This window comes from Chanos chanos, chromosome 7 (assembly GCF_902362185.1).
Source record: "Chanos chanos chromosome 7, fChaCha1.1, whole genome shotgun sequence".
In the NCBI taxonomy this organism is placed as follows: domain Eukaryota; kingdom Metazoa; phylum Chordata; class Actinopteri; order Gonorynchiformes; family Chanidae; genus Chanos; species Chanos chanos.
This window is the reverse complement of record NC_044501.1, coordinates 18,032,341-18,044,511: the sequence shown is the minus strand read 5'-3', so window position 1 is coordinate 18,044,511 and position 12,171 is coordinate 18,032,341. Positions and strand designations below refer to the sequence as shown.

Genomic DNA, 12,171 nt, shown 5'->3' with positions numbered 1-12,171 from the left:
CATCACTCAATATCTCACATCTCATATATATTTTAAGCACTGCTCATTAGTCTACATTACCAGTATGACTGGAGTGGAAAATAATGACAGAAGTATTCATGTGTAGTATCTAATATCGTATCATACATTAATTGTTATTCTATTATACAAAACAATCCTATAATTACATATGCACATACTGTATTAGACTGTATACCAAAACAGCATGCTTCACTAACTGTGTCTGCTAGCTACTGTAGCGTTTGGATCATCTAATTGTACTTCCTGCACCTTGATGTTGGTGCATATGTGTCTGTTGTATCTGAACTGGAACATTGTACTGTGTGTGTTGTTAATATAACATAATGTAGAATAAGCATTGGGCAGTATATTCTGCAGCTGTAGTTTACCTTCAGAAAGGTGCAGAGAACAAACTGTTCTGATTGACCTCTGAGGGGATGGTCTCCCATGAACTTCATCACAGCTAAATACAGGATTACATACACAACACCACTATTACATCACAGTCAAATATTACACGTCTCCCCTGTCTCACAGTAACATACACACAGACCACAACCAATCAGGGTCATCAGGATATACTACTAAAGGACAGATATATAACAATATACAAGTATGTTATACACAGACAGAACGCAACCAGGAAACCACCATTACACATACCACAAACCTGTTCTACACGCACACAAAGAGTTCTAAGGCCTTTGCAAACATCACAAGAGATTAGAAGAACAAGCACAGATGCCCAGAAAAGAAAACTGCACACATACCACAGAATTCTGGACTTCAACACAAACAACAAAGAGCAGAATTATACACCCTCATATTGCCAGGAATCAGAATTACACACACAGCAGGAGACACGAACACACATGACCATAAAAATAGACGAGCATCATGCGGTAAGACCAAAAGAAACTGCAACGAATTGTTGTCCGTGTGTGAAATCAAACGACATCTGAAAACAGTGCCCCAGTCAGGAGAGGAATGTACGTGTTGTCAGTGACACTGAGGTAAAGCAGCCCATCGCAGGACTCACCGAGGAAGATTTCTGATGCCGCTCTATTCATGTTGGGGTCTGTGAACTCTATGAGGGACTCTTGGATGGGGTTCTACAGAATAAGAGACAGAGGGAGAAACATATGTGATGCCCAGGTGATGATCCTTAATCTTTAGCCTTAGCTCTCTCAATACTAGGTCAGAGAACTAAGTGGATGAATCTTAGAATGGATTCTGAGCTACTGTTCAGTAAAAGAGTCCCTGATCTACACTTCTTGGCACTGAGCATATGTGTGTGTGTGTGTGTGTGTGCGGTGCGTGCTGTGGATGTAATGCTGTAGTAGTACCTTGCTGAATTTCATCATCTCTGCAGGATCTTTGGTTCCTTTGCCTTTTTTGGACTTCTCTCTAAATGAGTCACTGAACACACAACAAACAGTACCAGTGTTCAGCATTACTTTCCATTGTCACTACAACAGCAACCTACACAAAATGATAACAGCATAAACAGCTGCACTGGAATACTTCCTCTTTACAGAGGAATACCTTCCATAAACATCTCTGTGTGTTGTAGTGTAATGGATATACAGGGTGAAGACAAAATAATGGAAACAGCAAACAATCTCTCATTTGTTATTAACTATTAAAGAGGTCAAACAACCTTTATCTTTAGACCAACTCCAGTCTTTACTGGAACACTTAAAATAAAAGTTTTGAGCTATTCTCATTGGGATATTGAGCTATTCTTGGAGAAGAGCCCCCCTCCCCCCTTGTCTTTGAGATATAAAAGAGGTCTACTCTACAATCTATGCTACATCTAGCACAGCCTGGGGTTAAATGAGGGCAAATCAAAATTGAGTCTTGAGTCAGTTTACATGTGAAGAGTGACTCAAGTGTGCTTCACAGCCTCTTCCCTGATACCTTTTCCTGTTTCAAGTATGCCGTCATGATTTTCAACACCACTCCCTTTGACACATTAATCATTTCAGCTTTTCTGTGACCGATGCATCTGCAATTTGGACAACTGTTATTTGATCTCTTTCAACGTGTGACAGCTGTGTTTTTCAAAGACTCACATGTTAAAGAGCAGTCTAACAAATGTATTATGGCACGAACACACGAGCAATTAGGTCTTAAATTAATCATCAAAGTCATTTTGAATTCAAGACGCCTTAAGACCGCTTTCTTTCTGTAACTCATCCTTATTTTTCATGGTTTCCCATTATTTTGTCTTCTCTCCCTATACAGTGCAATTAGTGTATTAGCACCAAATGTGCATTGTGTGTTTTGAGTGTGTAATGTGTTTTTGGTTTGTAGTAAGTGTATGACTGAAAGGGTACTTTGTTGTAATAAGAGTTAAATGAGACAGATTGGTAATGAATGTGAATTATATGTGTGTGTGATTAAAGAGAAGTGCCCTGTTTGGGTGATTAAAACCTATTGCCATTGTTGACCGTGTGAAGCACTTGCTTAGATGAATGGGTGTGGATAGTGAGTGAGAATAGGATGTGGGAACATCTGCAGTAACCTCTTGCTTCCATTAGACTGCCTGAAGTACTTCTTGGCAAACTCCACCAAGTTGTACTGGCTGTCCAGAAGAATGCTGTCCTCCATTTCTGGATTACCGAAATTCCCAAATCCCTCAGAGCCCACCTAGAGGAGAGAGACAGGGGGTGTTTCACAAATACTCAGTCAATACATACACTGCTACTACACAGAGGAAGCAATAACAGTGACAGTAATATAGTCATAGGAACTAAGTGATAGAGAAGTACAGAAAATGACATTTATAGTGAAAAGTACATTCTAGAAAATCTAAATGGGTTTCATATCTAATCTTAGTAGTTTTATTTCTAGTGATAGTGACTTTTTTATATAAGCTGCCATTTTTCAATATTTGACCTGTCACAAATAAAATTTCCCTTTTATGAACAATAAAATTCACTCATTTATCCTTTCTTTCTTTCTTTCTTTCTTTCTTTCTTTCTTTCTTTCTTTCTTTCTTTCTTTCTTTCTTTCTTTCTTTCTTTCAATGAGCACTAGTACCAACAGCATTGCAGTTCTAATTTGCTCACAAAACATTCATACATCATTGTGAAAGAGGAATTTGCTTGTCTAATATAGCTCTCTGCTGCTTACATGACTATAACATTCAAAATATATTAATAATAGAGGTTCATTAGGGATTTTCTCAGAGGTTAGCATTTGATTAACCTCTAATGATACATGTAAACATACACTGAATACATGCCGACCACCAGTGTGAGGTGAACAATCTAATGATACATGTGATTGACGTCTAATCATACATTCGACTGACCTGTGATGCAACTTGTGATTGACCTGTGATGATACATGTGAATGAACTGTAATGTTATATGTGACTGATCTGTAATGTTATATGTGATTTACCTGTAATGATATATGTGATTGACCTGTGATGAAACATGTGATTGACCTGCGTTGCTACATGTGATTGACCTGTAATGTTATATGTGATTGACCTCTGATGATACATGTGATTGACCTGTAATGATACATGTGATTGACCTGTGATGATCCACATAAATATACACTGGTTAAGTGCTGACCTCCAGTGTTGGGTCCAGCTCGTGAGCGGCCACGCTGGAGGCCACGACCAGGGCCACGGCTCCTGACGCTGCCACCTGTCCCGGCCTGTCCCTCGGCTCCTCCCTGCGCTCCACGGGCAGGTTCAGGAAATCCGGAGCTGCCACTGGAACCACACATTCAGTCGGGAATGCCCCACTCCTGCCAAACAACGCTCCGAACTTCCAGCCTGCGAATTACGGATTTGCAATCACAACAGGGATAAAGATGCCATGGCAGATTGCTTGTTACATTGTTTGTTAAGCTTTAGCTTCATGTTGTCAGTGTTGTTTTTAAGATTTGTTAAGCTGTGATGTAAGTGTTTACACAGATACCTTCATATGATTACACAATTTAATTATACAGTTAAATGTATGTAAATACTATGTTTTGTATAATGCATCTCACCAAAGTCAGGTGTGTCTCTCTTCAGTTCCTCCAAATAAATGACCTTTTTCTTCACCACACAGCCGTAACTATGACCTTTAGACAAACACACAGAGAAACAGAAACATTAAAACACTACCTCAGCTTACATTCTAAAAAAACAAGGCCAAACATTTGTTGTTTGGATAATTTACAATACACCACACACACAAGGCTAAAGGTGCGACATATCTGTTTGTGTTACACATGCATGTCTCACCCTCAGCTAGTCCATCCATAACCTGCAGACGGATGATGTCACCTTTATGGAAACTGAGCATAGCCCTGTCAGCAGTGATGAAATTCCTCTCTGCTACTACATACTCTGAGTCCTACAGAGAGAGAGAGAGAAAGAGTGGGAGAGTAAGAGAGAAAGAGAGAGAGAGAGAGAGAGAGAGAGAGAGCGAGATAGGGGACAGAAGAAAAAAGTTACAGTGAAAGAAAAAGAGAGAGGGATTATGTGAGCAGCAATAATACACATACAAACAGAAGAACACACGCAACTGTCAAACTACACTATACACATGGATGTCTGGTCTCCCTGGCTAATAACAATCCTGGGTGCACAAGATCTTCTAAGCAGGAACAGGTTTATCAGACTATGTGTTCTTCATAACCACACTGTTACTCACACAGTGTGACTCTGTTAAAGACAAAACTTATATTCAAAACCTGTTCTTTATTACCTGGGCTAGTGAACCCTATTGATTTTAAGTACTTAGGGCACCTTTGGATGATAAAGCATTTTCATTGACTGCCACCCTGTCTCCTGTAGTGTTGTCCTGGTGCCCCAGGGCAGGCAGTGTCACACATGGAAACGTACACAAAGTACACTGCTTCTCCACTCTTACTTACAGAAGAGAGAGAATGACAGAGGTGATACAGTAACAGAGGACTGTTTGTGTCTCACCTTCTTCAGGTGTGAGATAAAGAGGTCGATCATGTGTTTAATCTGAGCAGCTTTGGCTGAGAACAGGATCAGTTTCTCATTCATCAGATTGACCTCCAGCATGTTCTGAGACGGAATGGTCACAAACAGGATATCTGTGTAACTGAGAGAGAGGGGGGGGGGGGTGATATTCTTTGTTACTCAATAGGTTTTCACTGAATACACAGCCTATTTGGTAAAATGCATTTTCGTTACTTACTCAATTTACAATGTTCACAAAAATTAATTAAATTGTCTCTGCTTTCTAAAAAGTACTGTGATAAATACTTATGAATTCATTAATTAGAAACTGGTATAGTAAGTCAAGGCTAGTTAATGAGTCAAGATGGCATAGTGTTGCATATTTACCCCATTCATAAATACAGCAGAGTTTAAATTGATAGGTGAGCTGACTGATGAATAGATAGATAGATGAATGAATGGATAGACAGATGGTTGGATGGATGAATGGATAGATATACCTGTATGGTCTCAGGACTCTGAAGTAGTCTGGAGCTGAAGCACTACTCTTCACTGTCTTTAACAGTTTAATGCCAGTGTGAGACACAGCCAAGACCTGCACTCCAGTACCAACACTCCCCTAAACACACACACACACACACAGAGAGATGGAGAAGGAGGGAAAGGGACCTTGACTGGTGTGCAGCTATGAGACGCATGTTAGAACATTTACTACAACATCCACAAAGTGAGAGGATCTGCAGAGGAAGGTGCAAAATGTATTTTTTAGCTTTTCATGACTCACTGAGGCAGGGAAGAGGCGGGAGAAGTAAATCTCCCATGACTCCCTAGCAATGGACACCACCGTCTTCTTCAGATTTTCATCTTGAAAGTCCGAGTTCTGCTCAATCCTGTGTTCCACTGTCACACACACAGACACACACACACACACACACACACACACACACACACACACACACACACACACACAGAAACACACAGACACACACACACACACACACACACACACACACACACACACACACACACACACACACACACAATTAATTACTGTTTTGTTTATTTAGTTTAAAGTCAGAGGACTAACTGTTTAATTCATTAGTGCATACACAACGTCAGTGCATAGGTAGTTGACTTACCAAACAAAGTCTTCATCTTCAACCTCTCTTCTTTGGTTATTCTCACACAAGCCTCTGAAAATGTGTCATTCACAATCTGCTCATGAACATGGAGAAGAGAAAGTAAACAAGTTTGAAATCTGTCTGCATATCTCAATGCTAAAGCACGCTGCAGTAAAAAAAACCCTTTATGCTTATCAGTATGACACTGATAGAGATTGGTACGTCTTGTCATAAAATGAATGAAAATAAACAATTACAAGTGTTTTGGAGTAAAAATCTGCTTCATCACCAGTAGGGGGCATCAGTAATCCATTTACACACATGACAGTTACGGTTCGATTTGGGGTTATAGTTTTAGCATGTTACCTGTTTGAATATGAGGTCCAGTACTACAGGGTGGTTAAAACTGTCTTTGGGATAAAATACCTGCAGCAGATGGAAAGGATCTGTTAGAATTCAACCTAATAAAGTATAAGCACATATTTTAAACACTTTACCAGAATTTACTAACTTCAATCATTTTACTGCATGTATGACTGTTTCATTCAGTTTTAACTCAGCAAAACTGGAGTAATATAATCATAACCAATTCGTTTTTATGAGTGGAGAAAATTTTCCAGAAGATAACTATTCCCTCGATCTTACCACGCTCTCTGTGCTCAGACTACACATACATGCAGACAAAGAAAAGCCCAGACACACACCTCCTTCCTTAAGTAGATTTTCCAGGGCACGTTGGTGTAGGTGTAGTGCTCCTCAGTACCGCTTCTGTGGAGCTGGGTTTGGATAGTCTCCGATTCCACTGGCAAATCTCTGGACACTGAACACAAAAAACACTGAGGACTTATTGACTTATTATATGGCTGTATTTCAGATTTACTTACTCAAACATGAGTATGTGTGTGTGTGTGTGTGAGTGTGTGTGTGTGTGAGTGTGTGTGTGTGAGTGTGTGTGTGTGAGTGTGTGTGTGCGTGTGTGTGTGCGTGTGTGTGTGTGTGTGTGCGCGTGCGTGCGTGCGTGTGTGTGTGTGCGAAAGTGTGAGTGTGTTTATGTTGGTATGTGACCTGGTGGAGGTGGTGGTAAGTTAAGAGGAGGTGCTGGTGCTCTCTTCTTGCTGCTCTTGGTTGGTTTCAGCACAGGCTCTTTAGACACAGCCACTGGAGCAGGAGGTCTCCTCTGCCATAACACACACACACACGCACACACACACACACAGTACTCAAAGATTCACACTAAGTATTTCCATATTTTCTACCTGAAGACCTGACACTTGCCTATTAATATGAAAACCAAAAAATTACACCTATTGTAATAGCTAGTATCAGCACTGTCATATTTTAATAATCTTAATAATGTTATCTTAATGAACAGGGCTATTAGGGACAGCTACTTAAAACAGTGTAATATAATAGAAGAATTAAAGAAAGGTTAAACTAATTATTAGAGTAGTTATAATGTCAATGCTGATTTACAGTGGGGTATTTCAGTGCAGGTTAAGAGGAAAATCATAAGTGGAGGGAGAGAAAGAGAGAGAGAGAGAGAGAGAGAGAGAGAGAGAGAGAGGAGGAATAAAACAGAGAAAGGAACAACATTAGCAGTACTTGTGGAGGTGGTGGATTTTCCATCTGTGTTTTAAGGATCTGCATGGCTTCTTCATGTGGATTCATCTTCTTCACAAAAGGTTTACCGTCTCTCCTGTGTCTGTATGTGAAAGACATTGCACAGTCAATAAACTCTTGTTACAAGTCTGCACACACACACACACACACACACACACACACGCACACACACAAACACACCTGATCTCAGGCACTGGTTCAGGAGCAGGCGTTTGGTATTGTCTGATGATGTCTTTGATGTTGTGGCTGGGTATGATGTGCTCTGAATTTGAGACTGAATACTTAACAATCTCCACTTCATTAGATAGAGCAGAACGCATGGGCCCTGATGCTGCTGGGACTGGGGCTGACACAGAGAGAGTGAGAGAGAGAGAGAGTGAGAGAGAGTGAGAGAGAGTGAGAGAGAGTGAGAGAGAGTGAGAGAGTGAGAGAGAGAGAGAGAGAGAGAGAGAGAGAGTGAGAGAGAGAGAGAGAGAGAGAGAGAGAGAGAGAGAGAAAGAATATTTGCAACATTCAGCACAAACAAAAGAACCTTCAAAATGATTGGTATTTTTTTATCAAAAACCATCAGCACCAGCGTGGAGCTTTGCTATAACTCCTTTATTAAACATTTCCTTTTACCAGTAATTTTAATTATTACTCCTTAAGCAGTCAGTTGACCTTAAAGAGATGAAAAGTACTGGTTTTAACTGTAGACATACCAAATTTCTTGGCAGGTTTGTTGTCAGTGGTTATAGGTGGGGCTGGAGCTTTTTTCCTACCCAAGCTGCCTTTACCAGGCTTACCCTGAAAATCAATCAATCAACCAATCAATCAGTCAGTCACTCAATCCATGCAAAGTTGATATAATTGGTTCATCTGAAAAATCACAAGTTAACACATTAATGAAAAATTGCTAAATCTATAGTAAATTAACATAATAATCTCAGTCAGTTCATTTTGTCATTTTGTGGTTGATTGGTTTATTCTCATCATCAGTCAGTTCTGATAAAATTAAACTCTTTTCAAAACAAACTCAGTCAAATCCAATGCCAGATTCAGACATGTTTCAAAAGCCTTGAAAGGCATAGTCAATATTAAACAGTGAGTCAATCAAGCAACTTATCTGAAAAACAGGACACATCAACACATCATGGATTTAGCTCATGGACAACCAGATACAGACACTCAGAAACAAGAAAATCAGAACACAAAAAACCCCCCAGTCAAACAAAGAGTCAATTAGACACACATTATCACTCACACATGTACTAACCTGTTCTGCTGAGTTTAGAGCCTGTGTCTTGGTTGTCTGCATTTTTTTTGGAGGCCCACGCTGCCCCTCGGTGATGGTTGGAGTGCTGTGGGGGGTGGTGGAGACCATGGTCTGGTAGGGGCTGACAGGGGGGCTGGAGTAAGAAGAGTTGCCCGGATGGGTGTAAGGACTCTGGGCCATGTTGGAGTATGGGCTGGGGGGAATGGCTGGGTAAGGACTGGGGGGGATGAAACCTGGATACGGGGTGGGAGGGGGGCTGGTGGGAGGAGAAAGGGGAGGACTGGACACAATGGCCATAGCCTGCATGGTCATTTGCTGGGCCTGAAGAGGGGCGGGAAAACATATAGGGAAAATGAACAGCAGCCAACTGTTGGCCAATGAGTTCACTTAACACCTAACCAGTTACTTCACGGTTACTTCACTTTTCGCTTAACTTTGTTACGTAAACTTTGGAAATGAACATTTCATAGTTACAGGTGTTCCAAAAATATATTTGGGAGCTGCAATTTTCCAAGAGAGAAAGATACGGACAGATGGATAGTTAGACAGATACATATACATACATACATACATACAAACATACACACATAAAACAAACATACATAGACAGATAGAGACAGAGAGAGAGAGAGAGAGAGAATACCAACCATAATGATGGCTTGTTGGTTGATTATGGCTTGCTGTTGCTGAGCCAGGGCAGTTTGTTGCGGGTCTAAGAGAGAGAAACAGCTCTGTGTGTAGGTAGGGAAATCTCAGCGTACTATGTATAATAAAGAATATCAGAAGATAGATTTGGGATGCAATAGAAAATTTTAATTAAAAAATTAATTGGAGAACCAAAAGGTCTCCATAGTGATACCTGGCGCAGGTGGCATGGCTGACGTGGGCGGTACGCTTGGTACAACTGGCATAGTGGGCAGCACCCTGACCGCTGCACACGGAGGACAGGTTAAATACAGAGAGACAGAGAGTTTCCAGATACACCAGAGATATGTTCAGAGTTCAGTACTGGCAGGTGAGTGTGTGTTTTGAAACTTTACCTCCAGGCTGAAGGGCTGCTGAATAAGGAACACTGGGGCTGGGATGAACTCCGTCTCCATGGCCACCACCGACCCCTCCTCCACCTTTTAACCTCCCTGAGAGAGCTGATGCTTCAAGATCCTGCCGAAATGACCAGAACCAAAAAAAAACAAAAGCAAAAAAACCCAAAAAACCCCACATTAGCTATCTTGACACAACATTAAGCACCCTGCAAATCCATCAGAATCATCAGACTGCAACAGAAGCCAAAGAAATCCTAAAGAATTCTTCTTCTGCTGAGAATCGAAGCTTTTCTAACTCAGGTAACTGTCCCATGCTCTGTATCTTCACTTCTGCTCTGCCCTGGGTGACTGTTACCTCAGCTCAACTCAAACTGACTCATGTCTTAAGTAAAATATAATTGTCACTCCACTCCCCCTTAACTCTATACTATCTCTACACTCTATGCTCCATTTGCCTCTCCACATTGTTCTGCTGGTCTCTTCTCTGCTACTCTGGCTCTGCTCTGGTTTCTACTCTTTCACTTGTCTTGTCTTAAACCGCCTCCACGGTTAAGTGGCTTTTCGCAAAAATTTGCATATTTCTGTGAGTAACTGGGGAGAATTGGCTTGTGGCGTCTGTCCCTCTGTCTGAAAGGAGAATGGTCTGGATGCTTTGAATGTGGACCATGGCTCATTAAAAAATAACCCACTCATTTGCTGAGTGTCATTTCTTACTGTTGCGTGTAAGATGAGCTAGAGTCTCTCTCTCTCTCTGTCTCTCTCACACAAAAACACACATGCTATTCAAGGAGATACAAAAAGGAATAGGGTCAGAGAATTACTGCAACTTTGTAACATAAACCCAGTAATGTTCACACACACACACACACACACACACACAGACACACACACACACACACACACACGTAATCCAGTCAGATGGCACTGAGTGAGCTCTCAATTTACCCTTGTCACCACTTTCCCAATTACACACCTGAGACACACCTAATTCTCCTGTGCATGTGTGCGTGTCTTTGTGGAACTGTATGATTTGGAGCAGATGTCTACTCAAACATTAACAGAAAATGTAGAAGTATATGTCCTCTTAAGAAATTCTTTAAAATATGAGCTCCATAAGTACCAAATTGAATAGTGTGAAGAGAATATATTTGATATAGCTGCTTAAGGTTCAACTTTACTTTTTTTTTTTTCCAAAAGTTTTGTCTCAATTTTCCAAACTCAGGAAGCCAAACAATCAAAACATTACAAAAACCATACAAACAACTACATGTTCTTCAAAAACAGGATTTTTGATGTTAATTGCAAAAAAGTGGCTGCTAGACTATTGTTTGTCCATCCCTGTAAATATAATGTCAGCAGCAAGCTCTAAAAACTAATGATATTTTCTTTCATGCAAATGACTATAATGTATTGTACTGTTTTGTATGGCTAAGCTGCTAAGCTAACAGCATTACCCAGGCTCTGATTACTTTGAGAGTGTTTTCCTGGGTGTCTGTGGGAAGAGAGCTGTTAATGCTCCTAAGGTAAGATTGCCATGATATCCCCAGGACTACAGCACACTGTGTGCCTGATCATGTATTCCCTTAATCTATTACTGCAACTGCATACTGGATAAGCTTGGATAACAGAATTAGAGCCTGTGACTACTGTGTGTAAGTGATAGTGGGGGTATATATGCTTATGAGAGAGTGTGAGAGTGATAGTATGTGTGTGTGAGACAGCATGTTTGTGTGTGTGTTAGTGTGTGTGTAAGTGATGGTGACTGTGTATGTATGATCGTGTGTGTGTGTGTGTGTGTGTGTGTGTGAGACAGTGTGTGTGTGCAGGTATTCCAGGTGAGTAGGTGTCCTCTTACCCCAGTTCCGTCTGACAGTACAGGGTCAAACAGGCTGTCCAGGTACTTGTCCATCCCTTTCTGTGCACCATCGCTGGATGGCTCAGAGTCCACTATGGAGAGAAAGAGAAAGAGAGACAAATGGACAGAGGGAGAAAGGAAGGGGGAAAAAGGAGAGAAATTTGATAAGTATAGATGAAGGCAAGTGTTAGTATAGAAGATCAAACATAGTGCTTTTGTCTACAGCCTGTCTATCAGTGGCTGTCAGTGCTGTGTGCATGTGTTAGTGTATATAATTACACTTCGCTTATCAGCGTGGATTAAATATGCACATGTACTGTATGTAACTCAGCCCA

The 12,171-nt window shown here is 40.9% G+C and overlaps 1 protein-coding gene across 1 annotated transcript in view; it reads right to left on the bottom strand.

The window, feature by feature from the left end:
- Positions 1-12,171, bottom strand: part of myo15ab (myosin XVAb) — a 41,192-nt gene that overhangs the window by 5,252 nt on the left and 23,769 nt on the right. Inside the window, exons 35-56 of the mRNA XM_030779018.1 lie at positions 11,837-11,928; positions 9,979-10,099; positions 9,798-9,869; positions 9,586-9,650; positions 8,939-9,259; positions 8,385-8,469; positions 7,864-8,029; positions 7,661-7,765; positions 7,129-7,238; positions 6,768-6,883; positions 6,430-6,489; positions 6,082-6,157; positions 5,727-5,842; positions 5,443-5,561; positions 4,943-5,084; positions 4,253-4,364; positions 4,015-4,089; positions 3,591-3,796; positions 2,528-2,652; positions 1,347-1,419; positions 1,040-1,112; positions 390-463 (exon numbers count right to left, since the gene is read on the bottom strand). Coding sequence (XP_030634878.1) covers positions 390-463; positions 1,040-1,112; positions 1,347-1,419; positions 2,528-2,652; positions 3,591-3,796; positions 4,015-4,089; positions 4,253-4,364; positions 4,943-5,084; positions 5,443-5,561; positions 5,727-5,842; positions 6,082-6,157; positions 6,430-6,489; positions 6,768-6,883; positions 7,129-7,238; positions 7,661-7,765; positions 7,864-8,029; positions 8,385-8,469; positions 8,939-9,259; positions 9,586-9,650; positions 9,798-9,869; positions 9,979-10,099; positions 11,837-11,928 — 2,504 coding nt within the window. The remainder of the gene's footprint in view (positions 1-389; positions 464-1,039; positions 1,113-1,346; positions 1,420-2,527; positions 2,653-3,590; positions 3,797-4,014; positions 4,090-4,252; positions 4,365-4,942; positions 5,085-5,442; positions 5,562-5,726; positions 5,843-6,081; positions 6,158-6,429; positions 6,490-6,767; positions 6,884-7,128; positions 7,239-7,660; positions 7,766-7,863; positions 8,030-8,384; positions 8,470-8,938; positions 9,260-9,585; positions 9,651-9,797; positions 9,870-9,978; positions 10,100-11,836; positions 11,929-12,171) is intronic.